At 53.1% G+C, this 22,341-nt stretch overlaps 1 protein-coding gene across 1 annotated transcript in view; it reads left to right on the top strand.

Annotated features, from left to right (window-relative positions):
• Positions 1-16,218, top strand: part of UBE3C (ubiquitin protein ligase E3C) — a 121,361-nt gene extending 105,143 nt beyond the window's left edge. Inside the window, exons 19-22 of the mRNA XM_014445614.2 lie at positions 3,147-3,335; positions 3,429-3,495; positions 8,570-8,700; positions 14,611-16,218. Coding sequence (XP_014301100.1) covers positions 3,147-3,335; positions 3,429-3,495; positions 8,570-8,700; positions 14,611-14,781 — 558 coding nt within the window. The 3' untranslated portion in view covers positions 14,782-16,218. The remainder of the gene's footprint in view (positions 1-3,146; positions 3,336-3,428; positions 3,496-8,569; positions 8,701-14,610) is intronic.
• The last annotated feature ends 6,123 nt before the right edge of the window (positions 16,219-22,341 follow it).

The raw sequence follows: 22,341 nt of genomic DNA, 5'->3' as shown, positions 1-22,341 counted from the left end.
TGCCATGAAGCAGAAGGTACCAGAATGTATTCCACTGAGGCTGAGCGGTACTCCGTGCCTGCCTGTGCCAGGTTGACTCAGCTGCCGGTGGGCATCGGTTATCTCAGGAGCCAGCGATGCGCCACCAGGAACATGGCTGCGGAAATGCTTGCAGGTCCTGGCTAGCCGCCTAGATGGGGAACGTTGGGCAGGTGGCAGTGCTCAAGGGCCCTGTGCGAGCCACATCCTGGTCAGCACCTTGTTTTCTTCTCTCTCAAATGACAGCCGTGCTGAGGGGTGGAGCCTCACGCTCCCTCAGAAATGAGCGACTCCTGTCTTTGTACTGGCTTCCTCCCTCAGCAGAACCCTACTCGGGTTTGTGCACGCCAGAGTGATGCCTTCCACACTGAACTAAAGGGCACGTGGAGATTTCCACATCCCAGTGTCTGAGCTTTCCGGGGCGGTTTAAACGCTCGTCTTTGTGGTCCCTGAGTGGTCAGTCTGTCGCTTAGCCTACTAGTATTGCAGAAGTGGGTATGGGCTAACCCAAGTAGGAATAAGGGAAACAGTGCTGCCATGGCCTCCCCTTCCCGCCACGCGGTCATCTCGAGGCAGTTTGGGGAGCAGACCCCAACACTGTAAGATAAAGGAAGGATGAAGACAGAACCGGTTTTTATTTGGTTGCAACTTTGTTGCTTTTGTTTCATTTTCTTCCATGCCATAGAGCTGAATTCCCAACAATGCAGCATCCAGGTGTGTTTTAAAGGTGAGATTTGTCAAGTCCTAAGGACATTTGGACACAGGGCTACTGCTCCCCCTGGGGGTGACTCAACAGGGCACCAAAGCCTTAGGGCAGTGGGAGGCCTGCTAATGGGAGCAGCTCCTTCTCCTTCTAAAATGGGGAGGGCGGGGGGGGGGGGCATTCCATTAAAGTGCCAGGAGCGCTGGGTGTGTTCACAGCCAAGGGTGGCGGTCAGATGTTCCAGTTACTCACGGAAATTCCCCGAGTAAGATTATAGATGATAGTGCTTAAGAATAATTACACGGAAGCGTCTACCTGGGAAGTTTAAGGAAGTCACTGGTAAAGCCCCTGCCTGGGGGAGAGCCCGGAGCCTCGGCAGGCTCAGCTGGGGCTGTCCTGACTTAAAGGCCGGTGAGGCTCTGCTCGTCTGTCTTCCTGTAGGACAGTGGGTCTGCACTCACATTTGTTTCCTTCCGTGTAATCAGTATGGCAGTTGGTTGACCTGCCTAAAAGAGGTGGCATTTCAGACTCCTACTTACACACACCTCCCTGAGGACGTGCTCAGGCTTTACAAGGGGCCCATGTTGTGTAGAAAAACATGGACTTAAGTCAGGAGACCTTGGTGGCAGTGACCTTGGGCCAGTCAGAGGCCGTCCTCCAGCTCAAGGGGCGGAGCTGCTGGGGTGGGGTGGGGGTGGGGGGGTGTTGGGGGGGGAGGTGGCTGAGCCGAGGATGGCGGGAGAGCCCAGCCTCTGAGCCACTGGGAAATGTGTCTGTGGAGCTGGGCTGGCCGCACATTCAGGCGGCACGCCCCACACACAGACATCCTGGGACAAGTGTGACGATGTTAAACCTCCTTAGTTGTGTAGCCTGAGAGTTACATGACGGAGTGTGACCACATGAAAGTTCTGAGGAACGTCAGTGCCGGCTGATGGGGTGGGGAGGGCGGGTCTTTAGGGGTCCTTTGTCTTCCCAGTCACCAGGGCCCCAGCAGTTGTCACCTGCCCTTAATCCACTTGGGTGAGGGTGGACTTCCTAGACTGAAGGAGAGCAGGGGCAGCTGGCACAGATGGCTGCAGGGAGGGGCAGCCCTTGGGAGTGGCTTGGGGTTTAGCCAGGAGCACAGTGAGAGCTAAGGCTTGGAATCTGATGTAGCCATGAGATTCGGGACTTAGGTAAGGGAAGCCCTCCAGCAGACTTCAGAACAGCCTTTCTGTGGGGACTGGGAAGGTGGTGTTTGTTCCTCTCGGGAGAATGGCTACCAAGACAGCTCTGGTGAGTGGCTTTCCCACCTCCAGTCTCAGCATCACTGTGGGTGCGGGAAGCCTGCTCTGTGGCGTCACTCTGGTGACTGCGCGCTGAGTTTGGTTTACTGCACTCTCCATCCTTGGCATAGATGCAGCATTCAGCTGCATCAGGAGTGTGTTTCTTTGGTTTAAGTAGGTGGTAAGCAAGGAGTTTAAAGTACATGCTTGGAGCCTGGCCAGCGTGGCTCAGTGGTTGATCATCGACCTATGAACCAGGAAGTCATGTTTTGATTCCCGGTCAGGGCACATGCCCGGTCTGGATTCCCAGTGGGGGGCATGCAGAAAGCAGCCAATCAATGATTCTCTCTCATCATTGATGTTTCTCTCTCTCCCTTCCTCTCTGAAATCAATAAAAGAATACACACACACACACACACACACATGCTTGGAAATTAGGTTTAGGTGTTTATAGTTGTCAATCACCTTTATATGAGCTTATGTAATCACAAGTCCAAGATAGGCAAAGCAGTGTCACCATTTATTAATGACAAGAAGCTGGGGGGATGCCATGTGTAGCCACATTGTGGGGTGAGGAGCCAGAGCCAGGACCGGCGCTCCGCGGCCCAGCACTTCTCACAGTGCCTCCTGACCGAGCGCTGGGCTGCAGGCCTGCGAGTGTGCTTGTGCAGCGACAGGAAGTGGTTCTCCCTGGTTCTGCTCGCAGACACAGAGAGGGACGTTCCCCTCTCCATCCCAGTTCAGCGGCAGCAGGAGGAACCTGGGGAAGATGGAGAAGCGGGTGCCGCTCTGGTGCCAGTGCGAGTCATCGCTTCATTGTGGCCATAGTTCCTGAAGCTGTTTCCCCAAAATGAGTCACTGGCTTCTCTGGGCCATGTGGTTCGTGTCCTGGCCCTGTGTGACTTCTCATTTCTAAATGAACAGGCCGTGGTTGCTGTTGCCTCAGTCCTCGGTGCTGTGGAGACAGCAGGGTGGTCAGTGACCTTGATGCCGGGCTGAGACGCAGAGCCTGGGCCCACAGTCACATGGGGGGCGGGGGGCGGGGTGCCAGGTGCATGCCTGCTGCTTAGACCCACTTACCGGCAGCACCAGCCCATTTCCAGAGACCGTTCTCTCTGGCTCTGGGTGTGAATTTTGACCCCTGGTTTTAATGTTCACAGGTAGTAGAACTGAAATGTGGCGGAAAGGATATCCCTGTCACCAGCGCGAACCGGATCGCATACATCCACCTGGTGGCCGACTACAGGCTGAACAGGCAGATCCGCCAGCACTGCCTGGCCTTCCGGCAGGGCCTGGCCAACGTGGTCAACTTGGAGTGGCTGCGTATGTTCGACCAGCAGGAGATTCAGGTCCGTGCCCGCTGGCACCTGGGCACTGGGCCTGGCATAACACGGCTTTCCTCAGGCCGGCCTCCAGGTTTATGAGTTACATTTTTGTTTCAGGTACTGATTTCTGGTGCACAAGTTCCCATAAGTCTGGAGGACCTGAAGTCCTTTACCAACTACTCAGGTACGTTACTGCCACGCGCTGTTTATTCCTGGAGATGTCCCCGACGACCGTGTTCCCACAGTGGTTGTCAGTATACACTTTTTTGTAGCTAACACATTTTTAACAATGTGGGTTTAAAACCCAGAGTGTATAGTGGGGCCCACAGCAACAGTCCTCCTGTTCTTGACCTGTCTTCCCGTTCCCCGCCCACCATGAGTCATGAGTCTTCTTGGTACCTTTATGTGTTTACACGCAAATTCCATTCCATTTCCCCATCCTCACCCACTGTTCTGCATTGTGTGGGGCTTTCCTCCTCAGAACCTTCTTCTCAGTCTCTACTCACGGGCGTTGGTGCTTCAAGTCTTTTCCTTTTAAGAGCAGTGCTAGCCCAAAACCCACCGGCAAGAAAAGAAAAACTAAAAATTGGGCCTTGTTGGAATCTTTATTTTTTTATTAAATTAAACTTAAATGTTTCTGCTTTTCATGAAAATGAAAAACCAAAAAGAAGATACACAGATGGCCAATAAGCACATTGAAAGATGCTCAACAACCTTAGTCATCAAACTAAAACCATAAGGAGGTTGTTCAGAGTGGGAGTTGGTGGCCTTTGGGCATTAGCAAATTTTTTAAAAGTTAACCTCATGATGTCCAGCCAGTGTGGCTCGGTTGAGCAGCATCCCGTGCACCGAGAGCTCTCCAGTTTGATTCCTGGTTGGGTCACATGCCCGGGTGGCAAGCTCCATCTCCAGTAAGGAGTGTGCAGGAGGCAACCAATTGATGTTTCTCTCTCTGGTGTTTCTGTTTCTCTTTCCCTCTCCCTTCCTTTCTCTGAAATCAATAAAAACTTTTTTCTTTCTTTTTTTTATTTTAATTAACTCCATGGTCCTAGCCGGTTTGGCTCACAGACTGAAGGGTTGCGGTTCCATTCCAGTCAAGGGAACCTACCTCGGTTGCAGGCTCAATCCCCGTCCGCAGTTGGAGGGAGTGAAGGAGGCAGTGACGGAGACAACCAATCGATGTGTCTCTCTCACATCAATGTTTTTTCTCAGTGTGTCTCTTCCTTTCACTTCCACTCTCTAAAAAATCAATGGAAAAAATATCCTTGGGTGAAGATTAACAATAACAACAAAAATTTAACCTCGTGGACCTGGCCAGTTTTCACTCAGTGGTTAGAGCATCAGCCCAAGGACCACAGGGTCATGAGTTCGATTCCCTGTCAAAGGTATTTACCTCGGTTGCAGGTTCCCCAACCATTATAGAGGTGCATGCTGGAGGCAACCAATCAATGCGTCTCTCATTTAGATGTTTCTATCTCTCCCTCTCCCTCTCCCTTCCTCTCTGAAATCAATAAAAAAAAATTTTTTTTAATGATTTCAGTTGTGAGCCACTGGGACTGCCTTTATCATGTGTGTGAACACTTAAAGTATTTCATATATCAGAAAATACATGTCATAATACCACTTATATTCAACTTATTAAAGTTGAATAAGATAAAAGTAAATATAGTAAGTGGTCTTGAGATTATAAGTCATTTTTGCTGCTTTAAAATTTTGTTTCCCTTTCTCTATTCTCTGATTATACACTGCATAATTTACTTTTTAAAACCAAGAAAACTTTTAATCCATTTTAGTTTTATAAAATGGTAGTGGTCATTTATAAGTAATGAAATTACAGGTGATTTTTCTTCATTGTACTTTTTTTCTGTTTTATTATTTAATTGTATTGATTGCTTGACTTTAGAGAAAAAGAGAGACATTGATTTGTTTTTCCACTTATTTATGTATTCATTGTTTGTTTCTTGTATGTGCCCTGACCGGGGATTGAACTGACAACCTTGGTGTATCAGTACGATGCTTTAACCAACTGAGTTGGTGTGGCTCAGTGGTTGAGTGTTGACCCAGGAACCAGGAGGTCATGGTTCGATTCCCAGTCAGGGCACATGCCTGGGTTGTGGACTCAGTCCCCAGTAGGGGGCATGTAGGAGGCAGTCGATCAATGATTCTCTCTCATCATTAATGTTTCTATCTCTCCCTCTTCCTTCCTCTCTCTGAAATAAATAAAAACTTTTTTTAAAAAAAGAATAATATTTAAGCCATAGAAGCATATCCTGTGTGGTCCTGAGAAGTATGGTGGAGTGAGGAGGATTTTTTCTCCACAAAGATCACTATTAGTGTGATATCAAAGGCAGAGAAAATATACAGATCTTGTAATATAGGAACCTACACCTGAAACCTATATGTTCATGTTGACCAACATCACCCCTATCAATTGAATAAATAAAAACTTTTTTAAAAAAAGGAAATTATAGATTAATGTCCCTCATGAACATAGATGCAAAAATTCTCAAAATATTAGCAAACTGAATCCAGCAGCACATAAAAATGATTAAATCAAGGAGTATTTATCCCATGAATATCAGGTTAATTTAACATCTGAAAATGTGTTGATGTATTGGTAATACAAAGGACAAAACCCATATCATCATTGCAGTGGATGCAAAGAAAAAGAAAAAAGTAATTGCAGCTTTTGAGCATCTTAGCCTCTCCTCCCAGGAAAAAATTCTCAGGAAACGAGGAATAGAAGGATCTTCCTAAACCTGATACAGGACATTGTGAAAAATTCACCACTACCATCATGCGGCAGCGCGGTGGAGCCGAATGCTTCCCCGAGCAAAGATACTTGCTTTTGTTATTTTTACCCAACATTGTGCTGGGGGTTCTCGCTAGTACAGTGAGTGATCTAGGTGGGCAGGAAGGCGGGTAGGCGGATGGGAGGGGGGAGGGAGGAGAGAAACATCCAGCTTGGAAAAGAAAAGTGAAAGGAGTAAAACTTCACGAGGACAATGACCAGAGACAGGCCGTGGGAGCTGAAGAGCAAGGTCAGCAGGTTGCAGCGTAGATCCATGTGCAGGAAGCAATTCTATTCTGATATACAGTTGAATGGAATTAAAACAATGTATTCAAAGGAGCATCAAAAAAGAATAAAATACAAGTTAGCAAAGTAAATGCAGACTTATGCATGGTTTACAGGAGACTTAAATGAATGGGGGACAGTCCGTTCTCAGGGATTGGAAGACTCAGTGTTGTCGAGATGCAATTCTTGCAAATTAATTACAAATTCAATGCGACCCCTATCAGATCTCAGCAGCTCATCTATTGTATGTGGAAATGTAAAGGGCCTGAAGCAGCCTAAACAGTTGTGTCTGGCAGAGTTGAAGCCTAGACTCTGGTTCAGAGCCCCCATAGCGGCGCTGACCGCGGGGCCATCACGGAGCTCGGAGCGTATCTTCCTGTTACGCTCATTTGATTTTTGCCCGTTTAATGATGCAGGGAAAATATCCACATAGAAAAGTGTGAACGTAGCTCTTTCCTCACCATATGCAGAAACGACCCAACCGGATTGCTGACCTACAGGGATGCCTCTAGCATACCTTAGAACATCTCCTGACTTGGATCAGGCAGAGATGTGCACCAAAGCGCAGTCCAGAAAAATGCTGATGGGAATTGGAGTTTCTCAAAATGAATGCCTTTGTGCTTCAAAAGCTGCCTCCCAGAAGTGGAAAGGCAGGCAGGACTGCGAGAGAGCGTTCTAAATATACATGTGCAGGAAATGGCCGCTGTGCTGGTGGTTCAGTGGTTCCCGGAATCTAGACACCGAACTGCCGTGTGAGCCCGCACCCCACTCCTAGCGTGCTCCCCGGGTGGTCGGGCGCAGGAACCCGGACAGGTGCGTGCTCCGGAGGGTTCAAACCTGCACTGTTCACAATAGGCAAAGGTCTGTGCACACAGTGGGAGAGCGCTGCCTTAAAAGGAAATGAAGTTCAAACAGGATGACCCTTGGAAACAGTATGCCACATGAAATGAGCCACACGCACCAAACGACAGAGTGCCTAGGACCGGCACATTCCGAGACCTTGGGAGTGGGCGGGAGGGGCCAGGGGCCGGGCAGTGTTGGCTAGAATCAGCAGCGGCTGTATGAACGCCACTGAACTGTACACGTAGGAGGGCTTAAGTGGTGAGTTTTATGTTACCACGGTTTTTAAAAAGCGAAACCAGCCTCGCCGCCTCTCTTCTGTTGAATGCCGTTCGGCCTTCCTCCAGGGTAACTTGAAAGGGTTTTGGGAGTGGACCATGCGGAAGGTTCTCCTCTCGCGGGAGGAATTCCATGTGAAGTGACCCTGAGGGCACATGTGGGGTTCCTGGAAATGTCCTAAAACTGGGCTGTGGTGATGGCTGCAAAATCTATAAATTTGCTAAAATCATTTATTTATATAGATACACATGTGTCTGTTCATGTACATGTAAATGTGTGCATGTGTCTCCCCTCTGTAATGAATTCCCACTGCTCTGAACTTGAACTCTCCTGTGTGTATAAAGGAAATAATCTGAGGGCACATTGTCCCCACTCGGATCATGAGTCTAGAGAAGCCAGGCCAGCCAGGAAGTGTCCCCAGCTCACACCTTCGCGGATAGCAGTTGTGCTGGTGAATAGGGTTAAAATAGCATCCTATTCATGTTGGTGCCAATTAATGCACTTAAGATATTTTATTGATGTTATTTCTGTAGTATATTAACAATGAGGGAACAATATAAGGCCATTATTTCAGTTTTAGGAGGCACTTAAGCAGATTAAAAGCTGTAAGTAGCAGATGTTACACTTTAGAATAGTGGTCTAATTGTCGGCCACGTCTGTGCCTCAGTCGGGACAGGTGATAAAGCGAGTCGACACTGAGATCATGCGGGCAAACAGCTCTCCCTGTCACAGAAAAGCCCCAGGCCTGCCCTGCGGCGGGCGACCTTCCTGCAGCTCCTGTCACTCAGGGCTGCTCCTCTGCGGTCCAAGGGCACTCTAAGGGCACTCCTAGCAAAGCTCCCGGAGCTCAGACCCCGGCGGTCGTCCTGTGACACGGGTCCCTCCAAAGGCTCTGTTCCTCTGAACTTGCTGTCACCCGGGGCCGGCCTAAGAGGTGCTGGTAGAGGTGGCCGTCTGCCAGGAGCTGCCACCACCACGTGGTGACGTTGTAGCGCCCTGTGGTGGGGCCCTGGGGACCCCACTGTGCACCGCTGCTTTTTCATACCACGTGTCACTTTGTTAGGAGGCTATTCTGCCGACCACCCTGTGATCCGAGCCTTCTGGCGCGTCGTGGAGGGCTTCACAGACGAGGAGAAGCGCAAACTGCTCAAGTTCGTCACCAGCTGCTCCCGGCCCCCTCTTTTGGGGTTTAAGGTACTGCTTTGTGCATTTGCTTTAAAACCCCTTGTAACTGAGAAAGGCAGTGGGATACCATGTGGGGCTCTGGCGGCGGGGCACTTGGAGTCCGGGGAAGTGGCATTGATGTGCAGTGATTTGTGGCACCAGGTGCGTTGCCTTGTGCTGCGTCGGGAGCACTGTCCACTGGGTCTCTGTCTCCTGGTGCGTCCACTGTGCCCCACGGTGCCTGCTGGTGGTCCGGTGAGCGCAGTGGCTGTGAGCCTGCGGGCACACCTCGTCCACTGCACTGGCTGTCACAGCTACTGCCTCCAGGTCTGTCGTGTGTCCTGGGCTATTTGCAGCCCGGCTGAGGGAGGCAGGGTGAAAGTGGAGGCTGTGTCTGGGGAGAGGTGTGCGAGCAGAAGCACATTGTTCCCAGGTGCCCATTGTGACCTATTTTGTTACCTGGCCTTACTTCACATCTATAGAATATTTGTAAGAATTGGGCAGAGGACACCGTAACCACAGTTACCAGTTGTTACGTTTGCCACCCTTGTTCTAGCATCTCTGTATGTTTCTGTCCTAAACTGTCTGAGGGTAAGTTGACGAAGTGTCTTTCCTGCTGATTCCCTAAAACACAAGCCCTTTCCATAACCACAGCTGAATTACCAGAGGAAGAGGGGGCGGGGCAGCCCTCACCTGTGCTCCTGCCACAGCCTCAGCCGCCTGAGGGCTGGTGAGGAGTTAGACCAGCCGTGGGCAAACTACGGGATCCGGCCCGTTTGAAATGAATAAAACTAAAAAAAAAAAAGACCGTACCCTTTTATGTAATGATGTTTACTTTGAATTTATATTAGTTCACACAAACACTCCATCCATGCTTTTGTTCCGGCCCTCGGTCCAGTTTAAGAACCCATTGTGGCCCTCGAGTCAAAAAGTTTGCCCACCCCTGAGTTAGACTCTGCGAGGCGGTAGGGAGGGGAGGCACGCAGCACGAGACACACCAGAAACAGGTACACATTCAGCCACAGGACAGACACGTGCGGGTCACCACGGTGACGTCCACAGAAGATCTCGTCTGTTCAGAGAACAGGCCTCGGGAACCACTGTGCAGGCCACACCCAGGCCAGGAGCATGATCCCCCTCACTGACGGGTCTGGTGTCTTTGGCGCTGGGGAGGAGGGGCAGGGTCTGGAGGTGATGCTGTGTGGGGACCTGGAGCGCAGGGCAGGCGTGTAAGTGCAGACAAAGGGGCTGCGGGAAGGGTTTCAGCAGAACCTCTGTCACCCAGTGACACAGACAATGGCGACCATTACATTCTTATGCACGGAGGGTTCCGTGCCATGGGTGACGTTTCTAAAAATACTTTTATTGATTTCAGAGAGGGAGAGACAAACAGACAGACACATCAATGATGAGAGAGAATCATTGATGGGCTGCCTCCTGCACTCACCTCACTGGGGACTGAGCCCCCGCAACCCAGGCATGTGCCCTGACCGGGAATCAAATCGTGATCTCCTGGTTCGTAGGTTGACGCTCAACCACTGAGCCACACGGCCGGACTGCCATCCGGTAATTTTTTCAGTAAAGCTTTTTGTTTTTTGTTTTTTAATCTTTATTGTTCAGATTATTACAGATGTTCCTCTTTTTTTCCCCCCATAGCTCCCCTTCACCCGGTTCCCACCCCACCCCAGGCCCTCGCCACCCCACTGTCCATGTCTATAGGTACTGCATACATGCATATAAGATCTTTGTCCAATCTCTTCCCACACCCCCCCCACACTCCCTTCACCCGAGAATTGTCAGTGTGCTCCATTTCCATGCCCCTGATTCTATTACATTCACCAATGTATTCTGCTCATCAGATTTTTTTATTCATTTGATTTTTAGATTCACTTGTTGATAGATATGTATTTGTTGTCACTTTGTTGTTCATAATTTTTTATCTTTACCTTTTTCTTCTTCTTCCTCTTCTTAAAGAATACCCTTCAGCATTTCATATAATACTGGTTTGGTTGTGATGAACTCCTTTAGCTTTTTCTTATCTATGAAGCTCTATCTGACCTTCAATTCTAAATGATAGCTTTGCTGGGTAGAGTAATCTTGGTTGTAGGTTCTTGCTACTCATCACTTTGAATATTTCTTGCCACTCCCTTCTGGCCTGCATAGTTTCTGTTGAGAAATCAGTAGACAGTCGTATGGGCACTTCCTTGTAGGTAACTGCTTTTCTCTTGCTCCTTTTAATATTCTCTCTTTGTCTTTTGTCCTTGGTAATTTAATTATGATGTGTCTTGGTGTGGGCTTCTTTGGATTCCTCTTGTTTGGGGTTCTCTGCACTTCCTAGACTTGTAAGTCTATTTCTTTTACCAGGTAGGGGAAGTTTTCTGTCATTATTTCTTCAAATAGGTTTTCAATATTTTGCTCTCTCTCTTCTTCTGGCACCCCCATAATGTGATGTTGGTACGCTTGAAGCTGTCCCAGAGGCTCCTTTCACTATCTTCATATTTTTGGATTCTTTTTTCTTTTTGCTCTTCCGGTTGGGTGTTTTTTGCTTCCTCGTATTTCAAATATTTGACTTGATTCCTGGGATCCTCTAGTCTACTGTTGAATCTCTGTATATTATTCTTTATTTCAGTCAGTGTATGCTTAATTTCTGACTGGTCCTTGTTATGCCCAGATTTCAGGAAATGTTATGCCCAGATTTCAGGATCCCCAAGAAACCAACAGGGAGCCAGCAGTCCGATGCAAAAGCATAAGAATCTGTATTTCAAGCTAGCTCGGCTCCCCGTCCACCAGACTCACCGACACAACGGCAGGCCAAGTGGCTGAGAGAGAGAACCCCGCCTAGAGACGGGTTTTAAAGGGGGGGTTGGAGTAAGGGGAGGAGAAAGGACTGTGCTCTGCCGATTGGCCAGGCGCAAGTCGATGTCTTGTTCCTGGGTGTGGCTAGCAGAGTCTTAGACTTCCGGGAAGAAGGTCCTTGCCAAGCACGTGGCCAAGGTAAGATGGAGGACGTAGCCCTTACCCTGGGGCAAGGTGGAGGGCCTACCCCTTACCCTGGGGCAAGGTGGAGGGCCTAGCCCTCGCCCTTTCAGTCCTTTTCCATTTTTTTGGCATTCTCACTAAGATCCTTGAAGGTCTCATTAAGTTCCTCGGAGGTTTCTAGAAGATTCTTGAGTAACCTTATAACTGTGGTTTTGAACTCTATATCCAGTTATTTTGCTTTCATCCATTTCTTTCATTTGTGACATGTTTCTTTGTCTCCGCATTTTGGCTGCTTCCCTGTGTTTCTATATATTGGGTAGCTGATAGAATGACCTTGTGTGGTAGGTGTCCTATAGGGCCCAGTGGCTCAGCCTCCCCAATCACCTGAGGTGGACACTCTTGGTGCACCCCTTTGTGGGCTGTGAGCACAGTCTTGTTGTAGTTGAGCCTTGATTGCTGTTGGTGTCACTGGGAGGAATTGACCTCCAGGCCAATTGGCTATGAGGACCAACTGTGTCTACAATGGAAGAGCTGCGGTGCAGGAGACACCCTTATGGGGCAGGACTTGCTTCAGTGGGGCTTTGGTCCTCACTGAGTCTGCCCCTTGAATGCGTCACTTATGGATGTGAAGAGTTGTAATCTGGTATGGTCTCGCACTGACTACTGGGTACACTGGCTCTTGGATCTCCAAGGAGGTGCAAAGTCAGCCACTGCCTGGGGCCACCCAACAGGAGCTACAGAGAGATCTGCAGATTCCTCCTCTTTGTATCAGGTTTGGAAGTGCCCAGACGAGGCCCAGCTGTGAAGCAAGGCAGGTTGCTGCTGGTGGCAGCCTTGGGCCTTCTCTTGATAGCTTTGGGGCTCCCTGACCCAGCTCCAGCTTGTTTGACAGGTTTTAGGCTGAGAAAGGACAGGCCATTTATATGCAAAAGCTTGGGTGGGGTTGTAAATTGGGTAGGGCGGAGTCTCAGGGAATCTCCAGGGTGGAGCAAACAGCAGTGGCTGCCAGTCAGCTGTGCACCGGGGGAGGTCCCAGCGCAGGAACCATGACCGTTGCCAGCACCTCCATCTGAAAGAAAGCTGCCCGCATTCCTGCCCCGATGCCAGACAGTCCCGTTTCTCCCTGTATGTGTCTGGGTCCCTCAGAGTCTCGCCCGGCACCGGAGCTCAGAGCAAGCGGGAACTTGTATCTCCCTCCCAATTAAAAAAGCGGCGCACCCAGGTGCCAGCCCGTTCCGCGCCTCCACACCTCCTACCAGTCTCAATGCACTTTCTTCTTTACCTCTCTGGTTGCAGTACTTCCACTCGGCCAGCTTTCCCGCGGTTCTGAATGATAGTTGTTATGTGTTTTAGTTGTAATTTTGATGTGGTTGTGGGAGGCAGCAAGTACAGGTGTTTACCTATGCTGCCATCTTGGTTCCTCCCAGGAAAGTTTATTATGACAGACCAGGCTTCCAGTATCTTCTGATTTCAAAACAACACCTAACCTACAAATATGAAAATTAAGCAAAATTCAGGCCCAGAGATTTCTGCCGGTGCCTGGTCTGTCGAAGCCGACGGTGTTGGCAATAAGCTGGAGGGCAGGTGCTGCTCCTGAGAACCGGTGCCGGTGGTTGCGGCCTCTGAGTCCAGCCATGGGGACCAGCCTTCCCAGCCTGTCCCTGCTGATCCCTGTGCAGCCATAATTGAGTGCATTGTATTCTGAAAAATGCTGTTTGGGAAGCCATGAGATAGGCTTCCTATTCTAGGTCTTTTCAATGAACTAAAATATATTACATGTGGAATTTAAGAGTTTTTAAAGGTCTTTGCAGCTGTCATAAGTTAGACTTCACATTGGGAAAATCACCTTCCTGTTTATTCCTATTCTTTCCCATGAGCAGTTCTTGGGCAGGCAGGCCGGATCGGAGGAGGGAGGAGGGCTGCCTGCAGCGAGACCCTGGTAGGAGGACGCGGACGCACAGTTTACGCCCTGAGACCCTAGTGCCAGGTTATAGGAGAGCAGAAACATCAGCTAAAGCTAATTAAAGTTTAATATGTTCAATGACTGTGATTGTTACGGACAAAAAATCATTGAAGTGCTAATAGAAAATTGTTACGTTGCTATCAGGCCACATAATCAATGGAAGCTCTCCTCACTCTGAATTAATGCCAATCCGTGGCACTGCTTAATTATGCGTGAGGTGCTGCCCTTGACTCCAGTTTCAGTGCAGAACTTCATTTTTCCTACTTTTAAGACTCCAAGTAGGAAATTCGATTAGCATTAGGAAAGAAACGCTGAGACGTGGCATTTAGCTGCAAAATAAATTCACGCTTGCCTTCACCCAGTCACATGACCACGTGTTTACCCGGCGCTCACCGCCTGCCTGCGCAGTCCTTTCTCAGCAGATGCCTGATTTCCCTTGGGGCACTTGAGAGCATGGCCTGGAGTGGGTGCACTCGGAAGCCCAGGGAGGGTGGTACGGTCCTAGGCTTTCTGCTTCTCTCAGCTCCTGTTCTGGCCCGTGTAAGAGACATTTAAGGTTGTGTACAAACTATAATTAGGAAAAAAAGACTTTTTTTAGCCCATTTCACATGCCACTTGTGTTGTTTAAATGGAGCTTAATGTAACTGTGGCGAACGCACAGAGGTCAAAGGTCAGAAGCATGTTCGTGGGCTGTGCTCTTGCCATGTCCTGCCCGTCATAGAACGTGTGCTGAGTTCACGCACACGCGGAGCAACATGGCTGACGTGCAGTGTCAGCTGGGCTTGTCCTGCTCAGGCCGTGGCGGGGCCTCACCCCAGTGTCCCCGTCAGAGTGGGGCCTGGCTCCCGGTGTGCTCTCTGGTCTCGCCACGCTGGTCAGTGGGCGTCATCATCTGGGTGGGTGGGTGTGTGTGGATGCAGATAACGTCCCTGCGGTAAGCTGTGTCATGTTCGGCATTTAAAAATTGGTTGAAGGCCATGCTGGTTGACGTCTTTCAGGAGCTGTACCCCGCCTTCTGCATTCACAACGGCGGCTCCGACCTGGAGCGGCTGCCCACAGCCAGCACCTGCATGAACCTGCTGAAGCTGCCCGAGTTCCAGGACGAGGCGCTGCTGCGCAGCAAGCTGCTCTACGCCATAGAGTGCGCCGCGGGCTTCGAGCTGAGCTGAGCTCCTGGGCAGTGACCTCTGCAGTGAAGCTGTGCGGCCTCCTCATAAGTAGCTCCTTCCAGGCCCACGAGGACGCTCAGGCTGGGCTCCCACCGCTCTCCTGCCCCTTCGTTTTTTACATGATTTCAGTCACTGTCACTTACTCAGAAGGGCATTGCTTTTCAAGTAACTTAAATTTAAAATAACATGTTAGGTGCCATGTGGCTCATTCAGTAATTTTGCCAAGAACACAGTTTTAAGACTAGTGGCAACTCAGTGAAATTAACCAAAGATACAGCTTTGGCGTTGCTGATGTGCCCCTGGGCGAGGCTTCTGGACTGGGCGCCCCTGGGCTGAGGTGCCCTGGGCAGGCTCCAGGCGCTGCTGCTGTTCACACTGACTCTGTGGGTTGGGTGCTGACTCAGGGGCACTGCTTCTTGTGGGCTGAGCTGTTTACAAGCCTGATAGTTCAAACTCAAGGCGTTTTTCCTGCTGCCTTTTCCCCGAGGGCGAGGCTTGGAGAAGAGATACGTGGTCGTGTGGTCCTGTGCTTTCTAAGCCATTGCTCCCACAGGGACAAGCGTGCCTGCTTAGGGCGCACCATCGACCTCATCACGTGGTCTGGCTGTTGCTGTGGGGCGGGGGGAGGGCACTCCATTCTTTCCCATGTGTCTCCACTCTGTCTGGAGAGTTTTCGGGAGAAGGGACTGTGACCTACAGTAAGTGACGACGTGGGAGCAGACGCTGAGCTCGATCCAGTCACTTGAACCAAATGCCTCGTCCTGGGCCAGCTGGCGTCGCCCTGGATGTTGGGGTAACCCGCCACGCTCTGCACCCTCCACTTCCTCAACGGTGCTGCTTGGAAGGCGGGACAGTCCCCACGTGCGCGTCTAGGGGAGGAGTGTGGGCGGTTCCCGCGCAATCGGCACTTTATCAGGACCCCGTGGTTGCTGAACGAGGGTCCTGGCGCGGCGGCTGTGAGAGCAGGGCCTCCTCGCTGATGGCCGGCCTGGACTCGGGCTCCGGGCTCCTCTCCGCGGGGCACCGCCCTGGGCTCCGGGCTGTCCCTCTGAACTGACCCGGTTAGCAATATCCTTTCACGTGCAGGACTGAATGACACTTTTAAAACAATGACCATTATCAAAACGTGTAATTTCTTAATTGGAACAATAAATTAAGTGTTAAATGCTATTTGTAGTCTTGATACACACAGAAATAAAATAATTAGGGTTTGTCCTTGTCGGTTTTATTTTTATTTCAGGCTGTTTTATGTCGAATGTTCTGTTTCCTCTTTGCTTACCAGTTAATTTGTACATTTTATTTTCAGTATTTTGAAAATACCTGGGATTGAAAAGAAATGGGCAATTATACTTATTTGATTTTTTCTCAGTGATTGAGCTTATTTATTTATCTGTATGTTCCAATGGCTAAATATTTGCATTAAATGTTTTTTCCCAAGGTTGTGTTGGAGTCATACCCCAAATAGTTGTAGTTGGTTCTATTCTGCCCTAGTAATACCACAGCTTCTGTTACCTGTGGGCACGCTGAGGGGGCTGGGCCAGGACTGGCAGCACCCCCCCCCCTCATCCGGCATCAACTACCCCCACTCTCCACCCCCCTCTCGTCAGGCAGCACCCTTCCCCCTTCCCACCCCCCCTCCACTCTCATCGGACAGCACCACGGTGCTGAGGACAGTGAGTCTGAAGGGGTCTCCCACCCTCGCAGAGGTTAGCCTTCGCTGCTATTCCACTCTCATTGCTGGTGCTGTGCTCAGAGCCGGGTGCCAAGTGAAGGGAGGCTGTTCCGGTGTCTGACACGCTGTGGTCTGCACATAGGTATTTGCCGGGTGTCCTGGATGCTCAGTGCCGCATCCATTTACGGCCAGGATTCGGGATCTGAAGAAGGGGCCACACACAAATGAAAACACTAGACAAGAAATATGAATTTAGAAGACATGGGGGCCAGGCGGAAACTTCCCTCTAGTGCAGAAGCTCGCTGAAACCCTGGACCTGTCAGCTTTTATTCACCTAAATACACATTTGCCCTTTAGGAATGCATATAGGCATATCAAAGGTAAAGTTTGGTAAACAGTAAAAGGGTTATCAGGTTAGGGAATTGCCTTCAGCCATTGAGCCCACAGCAGGGCAATATTCAGCCCTGTTGAATATCAAAGTCCACTGGCCTTCCCATGGGTCTTTTTGCAGAGTATGCTACTTCCTGTTGGTTTTAGCCTCCCGCACTCAGTGTTCTCTCCCCAAGTGCTGCCCATGACCCATGACCGGCTGCGGGCCTGGCAGCCACAGCCTGGACCATGGGCCACCCAACCGAGGCGGGTGCTGGGGTAACCGTGCAGGGGCTCCTGAGGGGGTGAGGGCAGGTACAACTAGCCTGTAAGCTGCTAAGACTAAAGAAAGACAAACAGCTAACAGCACATAATGCAAATAAAATAGGAACTCGGGGCCTAGGTAGGAGCCTCAAATAAGCTAACCACAGCTCATGGCTGATTTCCTACAGCCAGTCCCCCAAAAACAAATGTAAAACCATCAGCTCTCCCAAACTTATCCCCTGGGTCAGGGCGTTGCAGCAGCGTGGTGACCCGTGTGTGGTGATCTGTCTGGAGATGAAGGAGGGGAATGAGCTGGCTGCAGGCTCTGTGCATCTCTGCTTCCAGAAGATTCTGGGGGTGAGTGAGAAGCCCAAGTACTTTGTGCCTCTGCTTGCACGTGTGTGAAGTGAGGCACTAGATACTCGGTCTTCACAGGATGTCCTTACTGTGTGGTGTGAGTCACAGGGTCAGAGGTGCAGCTCTGAAATCCCGCCCATGCCCCAGGGTGCCCAGCACCCTTCCCTCACAGAGCCGAGCAGGGCCTGGCGCCCTCAGCGCTCCCCTCTCCGCACCCCATTGTTTCAGAGGGGGATTCGTGGTGCATGGGGGCCGCTGTTCCTGGGGGACCGGATCTGCATCGGTGGCCTGTGCATCGTGTGTAACCCACCAAGTGGTTGACACGCCCACCCGCCCGCCGGCTCTGCACCCAGCCCGGCCTCCCTGGGCAGAGCCAGTGTCCTCAGCCCCCTGTCCTGTGGGCAGAGCTTGCGCCTCACAGAGCAGGACCCCGATCCAGCCACTCCTTGCTGACAGGCCCTCTGCTTCCTGGTCTCCAGGGCCCAGGCTGTCCCAGGCCCTTCCTGGTCGGGGTCGCCTCTCCTTGCACCCCCGTCCCAGCACCCCGCCCTTCCTCGCCCATGTCCTCTGGGGCACAGTCTGTCTAGTTCATGTGTTTCACACATAGTCTTCCCACCTGCACTAGAACCAGTGTCATTCAGGCAGGAGTTTCTTCAGCAGCCGCTGTCACCAAGCACCGGGAATACTGCCTGCCCGTCCCACCAGGTAGACCCGTGTGCACAGGGACTCAGCAGCGAACAAATGGATGGGACCTCACCAGACGCTTTTCCGCGAAGACGGGCAGGCGGCTGCAGGACGGAAAGGCCGCAAGGCTGGGTGCGCTGAGCACCGGCCTGCGCGACACTCCCAGGAGAGGACAGGTGGGAGGGCGAGTGGGTGAGAAAACCTCACAGAGTAAAAACAAGAAACTTTTATTTGACGTTTGTGTGAATCAAACAAATGACAGTATTGTTCCTCCTGAAGGGTCACCGTGAGGGCTGCCGGCCATCGGGGGCGGGGGTTTCTGTGTTTCACAGACCAGGTGGACCACGTGCTCGTCTCAGACTCCAGCACATTCGGGCTCCTCCTCCTGCCAACCCTGACGTTGCCGGGGACCACCCTCCACTCAGTGACTCCCCAGACTCGGCTGCGGTGGGGACAGTGGGAGATGCTGTTAGATCAGCAGAGGGGAGCCCTGCGTCTGGGGCTTTGCTGGGTCGGGCACCTTGTGCACCCGCGCCCTTGGCTGCCCTGCCAGACACAGCCCTGGGCAGCGGCTGAGCGGTGGCCCCGCCTCGGGCGCAGAGGCCTCAGCGGAGGTTCGGAGCTGCCAGGTGTCCCAGGGCCACGGCCTTTGAGGCCAGGGGACCAGCCAGGCTCCTGAGGGGGGCGCACCTGGAGGGCCTCGCAGGTGTGTGGGTTCAGCAAGCAGGTGAGTGTGGGTCTCCAGGAAACAAAGCCCCCGCAGGAGGCGCAGAGGTCAAGGAAATGGCAGGACTGGGGACACATGGGGAGAAATGTCTCGCTCACCCTGAGGGCCAGTCGTGGGCCCCGCTGGAGTGGGGGACCAGCACCCACTGTACTCAGTTCAGTGCATGTCTCAGGTTTAGGAGAACGACCACCTACAGGCGCCTCCTATGGGGTTGCCTCTGGTCACAGCCCACGGCCTGTTCACTGCGGGCCTTGAGCCCAGCCAGGGAGGCCTGAGAGCCCTGACAACTGGGTGGGTGCTGGGAGCTCGGTCATGGGCTGAGGGAAACGAACAGGAAACGGAGCCTGGTGGTTGAGCAGAAGGGTGTGTCCCTGGGGCCATGGGGTTGGGTCCCGCTGGAGCGGGGGACCACGAAACACTGGGAATCCACCCCTGGGTCAGGCCCACGGGCCAGCTGATGGTACCCGGCCACCAGTACAGGACAGGATGGGAGGGCGGCAAGGGTGATGGGGAGTCTGCAGATGAGAGAAGCTACGTGGAGGGCCTGGGCCGCCACAGACAGCTTTCGTCCCAGGAACTCGCGGGCTCCGAAGGGGTGGGCGTCGGCCCAGCTCCAGGGGCTAACCAGGATGGCGGGGATTCTGCAAGGAAGGGGGGCGGGGGATGGTCCCAGTAACCCGGACTCACCTGCTGATTGCCAGGGGAAGGGGGAGCGTGCATGCGGCACTGTTCACATGAGAACCACCGTGAGCAGGAAGAGCCGTGACAGGGACTCCGGAGTCTGCACCAGAGACCCAGCCTACCTGTCCCCACCACCGCCACCCCACCCCCGACCCAGCGGAGGCGCCGCACACACCGCAGTCCCCAATGTGGCCAGCAGAGAGCGCTGGGGCTGCACACAGGCCACATGCCCCCAACACACACATACTTACACATATACACACCCCAGATGCACACATTTATGCATATACACACACATGCCCCCAAATGAACATACACGTTCCTATACACACCATCACATACACATGCCTCAAACGCACACAAGCAAACATATACACACGTGTGCACACACCTGCTCCCTGTGCATTGACGAGGTGGACGGAGCTCTGTGGGGCCTGCACTGACCACAGAGTGTCAGATGGACTTGCAGGGCGGCCATGTCAGGTTGCAGATGGGGCGGTGGTGAGCACAGGGACCCAGACCTGCAGACCCAGACAGGCGGCAGGTGCAGGTGGAGCCTGGGGGAGGGGTGACTGTAGACAGGCTGCAGGGGAGGCTCATTCCTGGGACCCAGGACACAGGGCCAGCGTGGCTTCACCGAGACACTGGGAGTGCAGCCCGGACTTTACAGCGAGCTCAGACCTGCAGGGCCACCAGGCCCTCCCCCAGCTTCGTGCTCAGGGGCCCTGCCACGGGCGCTGAGTCTGCTGGGATGCTGGGATGGAGCAGAATCCCGTCCTCTGTGTGCTGAGCCCTAGCGGGTGTGGGGAGGCACACCTGTCCAGCTCTGGGCTGCCCCGTCCTGCGGCTGTACTGTCTTCCCTGAGCCTGTCTGTTCATGGCGCTGTAGCTCGAACCATGGACCCAGTGCTGAAGACACCAAGTGTTTCCTCCCCTCAACTGGGACCACAGTCCAGACCCCCGGCCCACTCCCTCCAGGGCTTGGGAAGCCAGTCCTCCAGCCCCTCCTGCCCGGGTCTGGGCTTGTGGCCGCATCCACGCTCTGCTCCTGTCTGTCCTGTCTCCCTCTGCCTTCTCTCCAAGGGCCCCCTGGTCATCTTACCTCCATGCCCTCAGCTCCACTGTGTGGAGGAGCCTTCACATGCGGGGGACATCCTTGGGCTCCAGCCGGGGTTGCTTGCATGAGAGCCACCGTGGAAAGGAGAACCCGTGGCTGGCACCCGCTGTCCACACCAGGTCCCCACACCCTTACATTATTTTGGTGTCACGACACTCAGTGGTTTTAATTTTTAAATCATTTTCCAGCACCTCACGCCGTGTGGGACTCCTTTTCCCCTTAATAAAATGAACCCGCACCAACATGGAGGTCAAAGGTGCTTCCCAAACCTTTCCAGCCGCTGCTTCTGCAGACGAGGCCCCAAAAAAAGGGGAACAACTGACTGCCTGACATAAAACCAGGGCCCGGTCCAGGCGCGTGGATGCCGCTGGGACCCGGGAGACGGGCTCTGGGATCCTTTCCAGGCCCCCACCCGCGGCCGGCCCCGGGCAGGTGTGTGTGCACCTGAGCACGCGGAGGCCGGCCTCGTCTGTGTGTCCATCCAGTTCATGGTTGCCAAGCACATCCTGGGGCCCTCCAGGCGCTGAGCTTCCGCCAGGAGCTAACCAGACACCGCGGGGATCCCGCCGTGGAGGGAGCCCGGAGCAGCCTGGTCTCCTCTCCAGGGTCCTGAAGCTCCCAGGGAGGGTGGAGCTGAAACCTGAGTCCAACTCCGCCCGGACAGGAGGCAGAGCTGCAGGGCCGGGGACCCCGGTCCTGAGGCAGGACGTGGTGGTGGCACAGGTGGCCGAGGGCCTGGGAGGGTTCCCAGCATCAGATTGGCGTTTCTAAGAATGCGCTGGCTCCAGCGGTGGGGCAGCAGGTGGGGAGAGACAGGGACAGGCAGAGGGACCAGTCAGGAGGCGAGGACCCCACGGTGCCCCGGCCAGAGGCGGGTCCAGCGCTGCTCACTGCTCACTGCTCAGGGCAGCCCCGGAGGCGGGCCACCCACATCGATGCTGACTGGTGAGCAAACCGAGCCAGAGAGCTGAGTGACCTGCGAGTGCTGGGAACAGGAGCTCTTTAGTGCCCACTCAACGGAGCCAGCCACGTGGGCATGGCTGCCCGGGCCACTCGGGGCACCTGCCAGGTGGGCATCCAGCCAGCCGCCTCCAGTGCTTTAGGGACTTGAGAACCAAGTACCTCGGCTGCTCCTGGTGGGGCTGAGGTGGCCTCCCAGGTCAGCGAGGGCCGGCCTGTCGGGGACGGTGTCCCTCAGTCTGGTTCTGAGGCACCTACCGGGCGCTCCCTCCAGCCCAGCCGCCGGGCCTCCCCGACCCGTTACAGCGGCATCTCCGCTCTCTCGGGCAGAGTCCGCGATGCCACAGTCCACTGCCTCCCTCCAGGCTCTCCCCCCGGACAGAGGCTCTGATGGGCGTGGCCCCAGGGACATCAGGAGACACTTTGGGTTGTCACACGGGGGAGGGGCATAGCTCCTGGCACGTGGTGGTGGAAGCCAGGGGTGCTGGGCATCTCCTACAGGGCAGAGCGGTCACCCCAGGGCTGCCCTGGGCTGGGACTGCGCTCAGTTCCCGAAGTTCCTGAGGCATGAACTTGGGTGACTGTCTCCTGGAGACACTTGATCCTGGGCCTCAGGGACCCTGCACACCTGAGCCACAACCCTAAAGGGGGGGCCGGAGGGCCCCCCCGCCCCTGGGGAAAGCCAAAATCCTTTGTCCACAATATGTCAAGAGTTTCCCCTCCCCCTGG

Source organism: Myotis lucifugus, unplaced genomic scaffold (assembly GCF_000147115.1).
Source record: "Myotis lucifugus unplaced genomic scaffold, Myoluc2.0 scaffold_471, whole genome shotgun sequence".
NCBI lineage: Eukaryota > Metazoa > Chordata > Mammalia > Chiroptera > Vespertilionidae > Myotis > Myotis lucifugus.
This window is presented reverse-complemented; position numbering and strand designations above follow the sequence as displayed.